At 41.4% G+C, this 13,245-nt stretch overlaps 2 protein-coding genes across 2 annotated transcripts; both read right to left on the reverse strand.

The window, feature by feature from the left end:
- Positions 1-1,023: 1,023 nt before the first annotated feature.
- LOC132981596 (uncharacterized) lies at positions 1,024-3,589 on the reverse strand. The gene is made up of 6 exons (XM_061047539.1): positions 3,487-3,589; positions 3,031-3,360; positions 2,550-2,906; positions 2,312-2,434; positions 2,153-2,202; positions 1,024-1,721 (listed from the first exon to the last, which is right to left on the reverse strand). Exons 1-6 carry the CDS (start codon positions 3,527-3,529, stop codon positions 1,587-1,589), a joined length of 1,038 nt encoding a protein of 345 aa, XP_060903522.1. The 5' UTR covers positions 3,530-3,589; the 3' UTR covers positions 1,024-1,586.
- Positions 3,590-9,806: 6,217 nt separating this feature from the next.
- LOC132981598 (uncharacterized) lies at positions 9,807-12,915 on the reverse strand. The gene is made up of 6 exons (XM_061047541.1): positions 12,813-12,915; positions 12,357-12,686; positions 11,805-12,161; positions 10,521-10,646; positions 10,254-10,300; positions 9,807-10,179 (listed from the first exon to the last, which is right to left on the reverse strand). Exons 1-6 carry the CDS (start codon positions 12,853-12,855, stop codon positions 10,045-10,047), a joined length of 1,038 nt encoding a protein of 345 aa, XP_060903524.1. The 5' UTR covers positions 12,856-12,915; the 3' UTR covers positions 9,807-10,044.
- Positions 12,916-13,245: the final 330 nt, after the last annotated feature.

A 13,245-nucleotide genomic window follows, 5' to 3' on the forward strand; every position in this document is an offset into this window, starting at 1 on the left:
ATTTATATGCACAGTTACATCAAGCTAGAGTTGCAGCTCAATAAAACCTTTTTTTAAATTTACACTTGAGACATCATTGAGGGGCGAACTGGACGTTAGGGGTGAAGCATGCTTGAGCAAAGTACAGATTGCCTAGTGTGAGTGCGCCCTCAAACCTGACTGATATGGGCTCATGATTTTGCTTCTGGAAAGAAAATCTTTAAACTAGTAATTTATTAAGAATTCTATATTGTTTGGCCTGTAATTATTGAGATTACCCTTGTCACCTCCCTTATGTAGGACCAGGTGAGGGGTTTGTGGAGCATGCTCAAAACGCCTAGTCCAGTTTGGGTCTGACTGAGGTAGGACGTAGGTCAACCAGCAGTAAAATCAACTGCTGCTTGCCGGTTTTAGTCCTCATGGTTTCCTGTCCACAGAAAAGCAGGGAATGTGGCAGAACCCTAAACTTGCAATAAAATCACTCCGCCAACTAGCAACTCCATGTTGTTTCTTCGGGTTGAACCCGATTGGGCCCCATGTAGGAAAGCCTGGCCACTAGACGCTTGCCGTCAAGGCCTCCCCAGGTCTGGCTCCAGTGAGGTGGCCCAGTCTCTCACTTCCGAGGTATCTGTGTTCCCCTTCTGTTGCTTCTTGGAGGTTTCTGAATCACTCTTTGTTTGGATCTCACCTGGGACCTATGTGCCTTAGGAGACCCTAACAGGGGATAATACCCCCCAACAACACAAATTCCAGTTTCACAGGGACATGCAAACCCCTTCACCACGATAAGGTGGCCATTCATTTGGGGCTCAGCAGGATTGTGGGCCGGACCGTCGTGGTGAAGAGGGAACTACGCTGGAAGATTAAACCTACGATTAACCGGTCGATCTTCGCTCCAACCCTCAGCTGTGGTCATGAACTTCGGGAAGGAGAAACCTTTCATCCAGTCAAAATGTGTTAAAGCAACACCTTTATTAAAAATGAATGAAATAGTCAAGAATATTATAAAAACTCTGCAGTAGAAGAAGAAAAACAAGCCAGTCCTCGCGTCATACAGAGTTTATTAAAAACAAAAAAGCTTTAAAATAAGAAATGCAACATAAATCCTCAAACACATCTTTCCTTTAATACAATCATCTTTGCCTTTGAATCAACACAAAAATAAGTAAAAGTTAACATCTTTAAAACGACGCAGAAAAAAAGAGAAACAGTGGACCAGCTTCTCTCCCTCACAAGTGTTCCTGCAACCGCTTCAGAGACCACTCCACTATCAAGCAGAGGTAAGCTGCTCCACTGTTTGTCCCCACTACAGTGCACCTTGTGTTACTGAACATTACCCGACACACAGTCAGCACTCCAGCTGCCGTCCAGTTTTAGTGCACGACTGCAAATATTGTTTATCTTGCTAATACTCTACCTTTGGTGATAAAACCAATCTAACAATGATTGAACACAGATGAGTCAAAACATGTCAAATCATACACATTAAAAACATTACAAAGGTTATTCTCTTCTTATGGTCACATTGCTGTAAGATTTTACATTTCCCACAGTCTTTAAAAATATACATATCAAATATTCAATACGTCTTAAATGAGCACATCTTTTTAGCCAGTGGGAGGAGTTCTGACCCCGGTGTAGATCGTCTCTTCTGTTGCTGCTTTGACTTTTCTCTTCTCTCTTTTATCTGTTCTCCTCTTAGAAAAAGTCGGTGCAGAATAAACCAATGAGTCCTCAGCGCTCTGAGAAAACAACAAAAAATAGTTCGAAGTCAGTATGCTATTGATAAAGCTGTGCAGAGTATGTATCATGAATTTAGTTTCAACAGCAACATGAGGGCGAAACTTTTGACCTGCGAGAAAGTTTGCATGAGCGCTATAAACGACCAACGGTATAAACGGCCGCATAAACGACCAACGGTTAACGGGTGGACAACTTTCTCGCTGTGAATCAGTCAAAGTCTGCCGAAGTAGTTCTGACAAATAATGTTAGCATGCGTTGCTAACTCATCAGGGGACAGTAAGGTTATTCATACAACATCAGGTCATTATATGATAATGTCAGCTACCTGAGAAAAAATAGGATGAGCCTGCAGATATTTCTATAAACTTATAAAAAGGAAAACAATATTCCAACAAATGATTCTCGTTGAATCTTTTCTGAAGTATCTCACCTGCTGCCGTCGTCGATCTGCTGCAGGATGTGTTTGCAGATCTTCAGCAGCTGTGATATCAATTAAAAACAAAGATGTAAGTGTTTAATTTACACAAAGATATAAAGTTAATATTTGCTCAATACTTTTTTTTATTTATTGGAGATAATGTTCTGTTACCTTTGCTGGACTCACATGATTTAGTCTTGATGATATGAATCAGGAAAGCTATAATAATCAAGCTTATAGCCAAAGCAGCTGATAACAGAAACAGAGCTATTACGGCCGTCCGATTGTCGGCTCCTGAAAACATATTAAAACATATTGTGTTAAGATGTTACACTAAAATCTTCCAGGTGGATTCAACTGTTTGAATTGAATGTTAAAAAATGATTCATATCGAATGCTCTGCAGTTACCTTTGATGTCAATCTTTGTCCCTTTTCCAAACAATATCTCTCCACATGCAGCCACAGCACAGAAATAAGTCCCGGGGTCGGAGGAGTTGATGGTCTTTGAGAAGCTGTAGACACATTTCTGTGTAGAGTGAGCCTCAGGACTCTCCTCACATCCACCAGGTCTGTTTCCATGAGTGTAAATGACACTGGGATGATTTTCATCTGATCCGGCTCTGAACCAGAACACTCTGTGTTTCCCTGGACATGTGTTGTTTTCAGACTCAGAGAGAACAGAACACTGCAGAGTCATCAGGTCTCCTGGGTGGACTGGATTCTTTGAAATGTCTTGAACGACTGCGGTGATACTGGGCTCTGGTCCTGAATAAATTCAATACACGGTAAATACGCTTGATTTGTTGAAAATATTCTCAATTTGGAATGTATGCTTTTATGGAGGATACGAGGATGTATGCTTTTAGGTGAGTAAAGGATTTTTATTTACCTTTAATCTGCAGAAATGTTCCTTTTAAAACTGTCATATTAATCCTCTCTTGTTTCACACAAAAGTAAAGTCCAGTGTCGCCGACTTTTGCTTTATCGATAATCATGACAAACAATCCAGGTTTTTGTTTTGCTGTGATTCGAGGAGTTTTGTGAATGTCGTCATATTCAAAGCTAAATGTTCCTCCCAAAACCTCAGGCAAATCTCCAGAAATGAGCCGGAACCAGAATAATTGTGTTGAAGACCAAGAAGCATCACGAGGACATGTCAGAGTCACATCATCTCCAACACCAACAGTCTTTGTCTCAAAGTTCTCATAGATGGTGCATCCTGAAGAAAATAAATATATGTCAGTGTTTAACAACAGAGAAAGATCATGTATGCTCTGTACTAAAAATAAAACATATTAACCCTTAAAAGATCAGAATTAGACGAGAAGATTGGACATAAACTTACGACCAAGTGTGAGCGTCAGTAGAAAAACAAGAACAGACTTCATTTTCTCCTTCGTCCACTTAATACAGCTGTAAAATTAGCTCGTATGAGAAGCTGCTTCTCCTTCATAGAACCATATAAAGTAGGAGGGAACAATCACAGAGCAATCTGATTGGCCCCTCATCATGAGGGTATTACTTTACAACCACAGTGGAAATCTTTTTTGACCATCTTTCAAGCTAAAGCACAGGAAACAATAGCAACAGCAAGCTTCTGTTTCAAGTTTTCATGGTGGGTTTCTGTACCTGCTGCTGAGCGGAAACACACTAACTACAGTTTTCTTCAGTATTTTTTCACACTCAACCAGTGGTTTGTGAAAGTATCAACTTTCCCATTTTGGCAAATACGATTATGGCTCTTTCGAACCAGAAGTGACCATATTTGGGTCTGGATGTGGATACACATTAGTCCCTTACATGCAGCAGCACCCCCCTCTCTGTGTGTGGTTTAACATCCTTTTTGGAGTGTTCTGTGAGTGTGTGGAGTCATATGTCTTGCGAGTGGTCCCTCCCCTAAGGTATATAAGTAGCTGAGACTGTGTGATCTCTTTCGTCTTTTTCTTAGCGCTTGAGTGTGCACTGATGAGTCAAACAATCCCCACTGCTGGTGACCAGTCTACTGGGAGCTGCTGGATATTATCTGGTCTGCTGGGGCCCGCAGAGGTCTTGCAGTGCCATTGGTGTGGGAGTCCGCCCCCCTGGATGAGATGGCCTGCGAGTTTTGCAGTCAGGGAGGATCCCGTTGTTCCCTGCCCTCATTCCACACCAGGGCGGAGAAGCAGCAGACCCCAAATCCTTGAGGACTCCAGTCCACTTGTGCCTCAAGTTCAAAGGTTCACAGACCACGGTGTTTCCTCTTTTTCCTCCGCTGTAACCCAGTCTGACAGCCTTTTTAGGAGTGAGAGTCACCACCATGGTGGCGGGGCAACGTTCTGCTCCCCCCTCATCCAGGGACCTGCTGACAGCCCGTCTGGCAGACCAGTCCCACCAATGTGCCAATCAGGCTTCAGCAGCGAACATCAACCTGTCCAAGCCCATCCACGAGGAGGGCCCCGGGTCTCCCCTGAGGTATATAAGCGGCTGAGACCATGTGATCTGTTTCCTCTTTTCTTCTGCACTTGAGTGCCACTAAGGAGTCAAACAGAATGACAATGTCAGATAAATGAGCAGGATGTACTCTATCCGTGTCTGCCCCAACTGCCGGACTGGGTACATCATGTCCAATGACCGGGATTCTCAGTTTGAGTCCATCCTCCAGAGCACGTCAGTCCGGCCCTCATTACACCCTACGTACCCGTGCTACTCGCACAATTCCCATTCAAGAAGCAGCTTTGCTTCGGTGGTGGTATACTTGGTTGAGCAGGCGCTGGACATGCTGGAACCCGTAGAGGAGTCTGTTGATCCAGCATTTCCCCTCTCCCTGCAGGGGGAGCTGGAAGGGGGACTTGACATGGACCTTGCCGTGGAACACCCAGGTTCTTCCCGCTGCGGACTCCCACTCCTGGCTGCTGGTGTGTGGTCTTCTCTGGGAGCTGCCGGATATTCTCGGTTTGCTGCAACCCGCAGATGCCTTACGGGTCTAGTGGCCTGGGAGTCTGTCCCCCTGGAAGAGATGGCCGACGAGTCTCTCATGCTCTGGCCGGTGAGGAAGGATCCTGTTGTGCCTCGGCTCCCTGACCGCATTCCGAGTCATGCCGGTCCTGATAAATCCCCATGAGAGTGAATGCCCATTCTCAGGCAGGGGGGGGCGTGGTCAAGAGCTATCCAATTATAGGCCAGCGTCTCTGGGCCTGGCCGCTGTTTGGGCACATCTCGTTAGGTTGTGCGCACTATTTAGGGCTCCGGCCTGCTTCCATCACAGTGTCTTACAGTGTTATGCAGCCTTGCTCCACAGTGGGATTTAGTGGTGGTCTTAAATGCTTTAGTTTTGGCTACATTTGAGCCCCTGGACTAGATTCCCCTTAGGTTTAGTCTGCTAAAACAGCCTTGCTTTTGACTCTAACATTGGCAAAGAGTTAGTGAGTTGTGTGCTTTCTCAGTGGCTCCTTCCTGCCTCAGGATCCAAGGAAACAGCAGCTCGGCCGTTTTGGATGATCACGCTGAAGAGGGCTTTTCAACCTCCTCATAAGTCTGAGGTTGACTTTCTGCTTAAAACCATAGCTTGATATGACAATTCCAGACCGCATACATAGCACAAGGGAAGAAGAGACTTTATTCCCAGGTTAAGACACAACCATAGTACTCATCATATGTCTTTCTTGCTGCAGACCAAAGTCAGTCATTTGTGATGGTAGGGTTTGTGCACATGAGACTAAAGTGTGTTTTTCTTTAACTGTTTGTGAATTCATGTGAATCTGAGAGGAAACCAAAAATAAATGTATTATAGATATGAACCCGAGAACTTGTTGTGATGCAACATAATGCAGTCTAGTTCATCACTATAAAAAACCTCCTTACAAGTCCTATTCAGACTGAACCTAGAAATAAGTGAGCTGTCAAAGGGGTTATTAAATGTGAAGTAAATAACACTCAGACAAGTTCATCATGGTTTGCGGTGTTTACCAGGGTCATCGTGTATCCGACCACTAACACAGGGAGGAAAAAACACAATAAAGCTGTTCTCAAAGCTGCAGAAGAACTCTCAACTATTTCCTTGAGCACTGAACTTTGCTTGTAAACAGAGACAAACAGACATAGATTCAAAGTCAGGGGTGACAAACAAATGATGCATGGAAACTTGAGCAGTGCTGTGGTCAGGCTTCAAACAGAGGGGCTTTTCTCGCTACCCCTCCTTCAGTTTCAGGCCAGTGATAGTCATGTTTTCATTTTCTTAAATGACAGGGCAAGGCCAGTGTACTTATTGTACCTTTCAGACACCAGGCAATTCAATTGCTTTAGGCACAAGAAGCATTTCAAACATTTCATAAAATATGGTTGTCTAAGAAATACACAATTTCTACAGAAAGCATAAACCATATACACAAACTAGACATGTGCATGATCAAATGTGCAAGTACATGTACAAACAAGAATGGAATAAAAACATGTGCACATGCAGATATGAAAATACATGTACACACGAACAATAGAAAGGTGAGGTAAAGACAGGAGGTAAAAAGAAGATATGGATAAAAATGAGTTTAATAAATAGTCTTTCTGTTTCTACCAAAAAATCTGCGAGTAAAACAAAGGCAAGCAGGAAAATTGTCTCTAATAACAGATGTGATGGTTTTTTCAAACACCACAGTGAACAGAAACAGAAGCCCTGAAATAAATGATTCAAATGTTGTAGCACACCTATCAGATTGGAGCAATCTGGCAGCAGCGTTTTGGACCAGCTGTAGCTGTCTCGTAGATGTTTTGCGGACGCAGTTACTATAATCCACCCTAAGTTTTTCAGTGTCTTGTTTTGATAAAAATCTTTTGAATCTTGCAAAGTTTACATTTACATCTTAGTCCAAAACAACACCCAGATTCCTTGCTTGATTTGTACTATGTGAAATTAATAATAAATGAGCGCTGACTCTGATCCCTCCTGTTTGGGACCGAATACAATTACTTCAGTTTGAAAAAGGAGAGGCCCAAGAATAGACCCTTGGGGGACCCCACATGTAATCATTTCATGTTCAGAAACATGTGTACAACATGAAATAAAGTATTTTCTGCCTTGAAGGTAGAGAATACAGCCATGCAAGTTGAATGACACTACAGTGTTCTGTATTTATGACTTTTTAAAATCATAGCAGCTTACATGAGTATTCATAGAGGCCAGTCTGACTTTGGGACGTTGTAATGCCTAGTTATGCCGTTCTTTCAAGCCAAACAAAGTCAGGTGGCTGTTCTACATGAGTCTGGTTCTGATCCAGGTTTCTGTCTGTTCAACATGAGTCTGGTTCTGATCCAGGTTTCTGCCTGTACATCATGAGTCTGATTCTGTTCCAGGTTTCTGTCTGTTCTACAGAAGTCTGGTTCTGATCCAGGTTTCTGCCTGTTCTACATAAGTCTGGTTCTGATCCAGGGTTCTCTCTGTAAAAAGCCATTTTTTTATCTTCCCATTGTTACTTTGCTAAATGTTTGTCTCCTGATGGAAGAATTTTGTGTTTCTGTAAATATAATAAAGAGTAAAGTGCAGAGCGGCTGTTTTTGTAGACAACATTTTATTATGAACAAGCCGAACAAATAAGGTCAAAGGTCAAAGGTCAAAGGTATCTTCATTGTCCCCACAGGGAAATTTGTTTGCAGCTGGAGACATACAAATACATAAACAACCCTAATAAATCATCCAAACATCAAGTGCATAAGTACATAAAACATGAAACATGAAGCCCAGCAGAGATGCTCCAGCATCAAAAATGATAAAATGCAGCGTGCAATGAGCAAGGAATTGGAATTCAACTGACAAATAGCAGCAGGTACAAATGAGACCCGATGCCTTTTAGTCGTCACCACAGGCAGTCTGTACCGCCTGAGGGTAGAAGACTAAACTCTGCAAAGAGATGGTGATCTGGGCTCTGCAGGAGAGAAGTCGCCTTTCTGACCACCTGTCTGCTGTAGAGGTCGCTGAGCTGGACTTGACTCCACCCTGCAATCTTGCTCGCCACTTTAACCAGGCTACCAAGTCTGTTTTTATTGGCTAGAGCCAGATTACCATACCAGGCAATAATACATAACATTAAAACCGATTCAATAAAACGTTTATAAAAGAGGGTCATCATCTCAGAGGATACATTAAAAGAGCGCATTTGTCTTAGGAAATGCAACCTCTGTTGGACCTTCTTTGTGGTAGCAACAGCATGTTGCTCAAAGGACAGTTTGTTGTCCAGCACAGTGCCCAGATATTTGTAGCTGTTCACTATCTCTATAACAGCACCCTTTAATATGGTTGGCACAGGACTAGATTGAGTCTTCCTAAAATCAATAATCATGTCCTTTGTTTTCAGTAGGTTTAGCTGAAGGAAACACTCATCACACCAGGATGTGAATTAATCAACCACAGGCCTATGGTGATGCTCCTCCCCTTCAAGAAGACTTAAAATGAATGTCACATCCGCAAATTTAACTACATGCTTCCTAATGTGATTGCTACAGCAGTCATTTGTGTACACATATATAGATAAATAATAAAGGGGAGAGACAACATCCTTGAGGAGAACCAATGGAGGAGTACAGCTGATTGGAAAAGAGCTGTTTACTCTCACACATTAAGACCTCTCAGTTAAAAAGTCTAGTACCCAGCCTACAAGATTAAGATCCAACTTAAAATTGTGAATGAGGTTTTCTGCTAAAAGATGAGGCTGTATGGTATTAAAAGCAGAAGAGAAATCTATAAATAAAAGCCTAGCATGAGCTTTGATCCCATCAAGGTGACGATACAAAAGATTTAACAGAGAGACAACAGCATCTTCCACCCCCCTGCCAGACCTATATGCAAACTGCAGGGGGTCAATAGATGTTTCCACCTGCGATAAAACCTCATTTCTGATGAGCTTTTCCAAAGACTTCATCACTAGTGTTGTCAAGGCTACCGGTCTAAATTATTAAAGGCTTTTTATACAATTTTTCACACTTCAATGTAGAAATCAAGTATATCCTCTGAAAATAACTCTGTGAGTCATGACTGTCTACAATGGGTGTAACACCCGAGTCCCACTGTCTGTGATGTTTTCAGAGTTTTCAGAGTCCTATCTTCAGTTTGTTTACATCGCCAGGACGGCCGACTGACTCCTCCCCTCGTGTATAAAAGTTGTTTAATTGAGGGACTAGAGAAAAGAAGAATAACATACTGTACTCACTGCTTAACTGTGTTTCTAGATCACGCTCATTTCAGGTAAATTTACATGCAGTGTGAAGATACGAGCAGAATAAAGATCACTAGCATTAGCATGCTAACACAACAATGCAGCGCAAGTTGTTTTGGTTTCATGCTGGAGCTCAAGGGCGACATCTGCTGGATCAAAAAATCACATATAAAGACTTTAAGTAATGCAGGGGTTTTAGTCTTTGCAAGAGGGACAATAATAAAGTGTTTCCATATCCTGGGAACCTTCTGACAAAGTCAAAATAAAGTGGAAGATGTATAAAAGATATAAAGATTGATTGACTGAATGATTGATTACCTCCAAACGATAACGAGACATTTGACACAACCCTGAAAATGTAAAGCAGATTTAGAAACATGTATTGTTCTTACAAACTTTCTTATCCTCCAAACATGTGTTGTTATGTTTCCTCATAAACAAAGCGCTCGTGGACTTACAGAAAGAACAACGCAGGAGACCCGGGAAGCTTGAATGTTACAGTCCTTTAATCCAAGGAGGTTTGACAAATACATTTTATTATGAATTATAGAATATCATTTGCATACACATACCAATACAGTCACAACCTGCCTGATAGAATATTCATAGCACCTCCTTAAGTTATCTAAGTGTAGATATTTGGAGGTAATCAGCATTTTCTTAAGCTTTAAACAAACTAAAACCAGCTAAATCACATGTAGCCAAACGGACCTTTTCACTCACTAATTCAAACCAAAATCCTTCACAGCAGCACACATCCTTTTCCTCTGCGCTAATTTTGCATCCTTCACTGCACCACGGTCAGCTTTCCTCATGGTGAAGACCACAGCAGAGTAAACTTTAGTCTCCTCATCAATCTGGGAAAAGATAGACATGAGCTGTTAAACGGACAAAAACATAACGACAATATGAACATCTTTAAATGATTTACCTGTTGATTTTTCACCCTCTCGCTGTTTAATTGCAGGACGACAGCAGCTGGATAATGAAACAGAAAATACATGCAGAGTTAAAATGAAAGATGAAGAAGGTTTGATGATGTTTTGCTGCTAAGAGAACGGGTACGTCTAATTACTTGAGCCAACAACCCCAGCTGTTAGGAAGATTATAACCCGGCAGAAAAGTGTCTTCCTCCTTCTGAGAACACGTTGTTACATGAAATTGTGTAATGTTTTTAGAACGGGTCATCGTCACTAACCTTTAGATTGTTCACTTTCTTCTCTCGGAGTTTGGAAGCAAATGAGAGAAACATTTCCAATCAGAGAAATCACCAAGCAGAGTATCGCTATGACCAGCCCGATCAATTCAAAACTTGCTGTTCGTTCTAGACAAGAATGAAAATAAAAAAGAATGATTTAATTATTAATATAATGTGATTACAGTTCAGGTTCAGGTGCGTTTATTTGTACCCTTAAGTAGATTTGTTTGCAGCCAGCAAGATAACACACAGATTACAGAACAGATGTAACAATGAACAACACATTAGAGAAAGGGGAACTATATATAAACTGACTAAAACATCATAAAAACCCCCAAATAATTGTAAAAGTGCTCAATGTTCTCACAATAAGAAGCATAAGGGAGAGAGATGTCTCAACCAATAATATCAAAAACAAAAATGATCTCTTCAGGCAGGGTAAAAATAAGTTTTTGACATGAAAAAAAAATGTTTTTCCAAATATGGCTACAGCTTGTTCACTTCTGTGATAGCAGCAGGAACAAAGCTGTTTTTGTACCGCTGTGTTCTGCACGTTGGGACCAAAATCCTCCGTCCGGGGAGAAGCTGAAAATCACTGAGCAAAGGACGAAAATCATCGTTTATAATCGAGGTAGCTATCCTCTGCGACTGTCTCAGGGACGGCAGGAAGAGCTGAGACTCACCAATCAGACTCACCCCACATACCTCAGAACGGAGGTACAGAGCACTGAGGTGCAGGTTTGACTGAAACCATGACACCAAAGAACAAGACAAGACTGATTCAATAACAGCATGATAAAACATCATCATTATGGTTCATGAAAGTACGACAGTTTCCTACAGACACAAACACTGTTTAGACTTTTTACAAACTGTTAGCTTCTAAGTTCAAATTCAAATCAATGATGGTCCCAAGGTTTTTATAAGATTGCACTTACTCAATATTCTGACCTTTGAATAGTGGCATCGTTCACTTGAGTTTTCTTTCTAAAATCAATAATCATATCTTGAGTTTGAGATATGTTCAGCTGGAGGTAAGACTCCTCACACCTGGTACAAACTGGTCATTTACCGGGCCGTGGCTCGTCTCATTCTCTTGAAGCAGACATACAACAACGGAGTCATATTTTATAAAGGATGTGTTTTATGATAAATATATGTGTTAAGATCATACCAATCTGCAATGAGACCATAATTTCACACTTTAATCTGCAGATTCTTAGCATAAATAACGTTTGACCTTCAACATCTACTTTTGTCACATCTCCAAATATGTGCAGTTACCTTTGATGTCAATCTTTGTCCCTTTTCCAAACAATATCTCTCCACATGCGACCACAGCACAGAAATAAGTCCCGGAGTCGGAGGAGTTGATGGTCTTTGAGAAGCTGTAGACACATTTCTGTGGAGAGTGAGCCTCAGGACTCTCCTCACATCCACCAGGTCTGTTTCCATGAGTGTAAATGACACTGGGATGATTTTCATCTGATCCGGCTCTGAACCAGAACACTCTGTGTTTCCCTGGACATGTGTTGTTTTCAGACTCAGAGAGAACAGAACACTGCAGAGTCATCAGGTCTCCTGGGTGGACTGGATCCTGTGAAATGTCTTGAACGACTGCGGTGATACTGGGCTCTGGTCCTGAATAAATTCAATACACGGTAAATACGCTTGATTTGTTAAAAATATTCAAAGTAGCTGCAGTTTAGAATTAAGAGAAAAACATCCTAGAAAGTATGCTGTATGTTTTTTCCTTATTCAGGGGACATTTGGTTGACTACTGTCAAAAATGGTGTTGAGTATTGTGTTAAAGATGTTGAAGTGCATTTTATTTACCTTTAATCTGCAGAAATGTTCCTTTTAAAACTGTCATTTTAATACTCTCTCGTTTCACACAAAAGTAAAGTCCAGTGTCGCCGAGTTTTACTCCATTAATAATCACCACAAATGTTCCAGGCTCTTTTTTTGCTGTGAATCCAGGAGTTTCTTCAACAAGGTCAGAATCAATGGCATTAGTTCCTACCAAAACCTCAGGCAAATCTCCAGAAATGAGCCGGAACCAGAATAATTGTGTTGAATACCAAGAAGCATCACGAGGACATGTCAGAGTCACATCATCTCCAACACCAACAGTCTTTGTCTCAAAGTTCTCATAGATGGTGCATCCTGAAGAAAATAAATATATGTCAGTGTTTAACAACAGAGAAAGATCATGTATGCTCTGTGCTAAAAATAAAACATATTAACCCTTAAAAGATCAGAATTAGACGAGAAGATTGGACATAAACTTACGACCAAGTGTGAGCGTCAGTAGAAAAACAAGAACAGACTTCATTTTCTCCTTCGTCCACTTAATACAGCTGTAAAATTAGCTCGTATGAGAAGCTGCTTCTCCTTCATAGAACCATATAAAGTAGGAGGGAACAATCACAGAGCAATCTGATTGGCCCTTCATCATGAGGGTATTACTTTACAACCACAGTGGAAATTCTTTTGACCATCTTTCAAGCTAAAGCACATGAAACAATAGCAACAGCAAGCTTCTGTTTCAAGTTTTCATGGTGGGTTTCTGTACCTGCTGCTGAGCGGAAACACACTAACTACAGTTTTCTTCATTTGTTTCCCACTCTGTATAAAAGAAGTGTACGTACGAACACTGAAGTCAACCATGGAGCATCAATGTTGGCATTTTTGCAAATACTACAATAGTTCTTTGGAACCAGAA

Source organism: Labrus mixtus, chromosome 10 (assembly GCF_963584025.1).
Source record: "Labrus mixtus chromosome 10, fLabMix1.1, whole genome shotgun sequence".
NCBI classification, from domain to species: domain Eukaryota; kingdom Metazoa; phylum Chordata; class Actinopteri; order Labriformes; family Labridae; genus Labrus; species Labrus mixtus.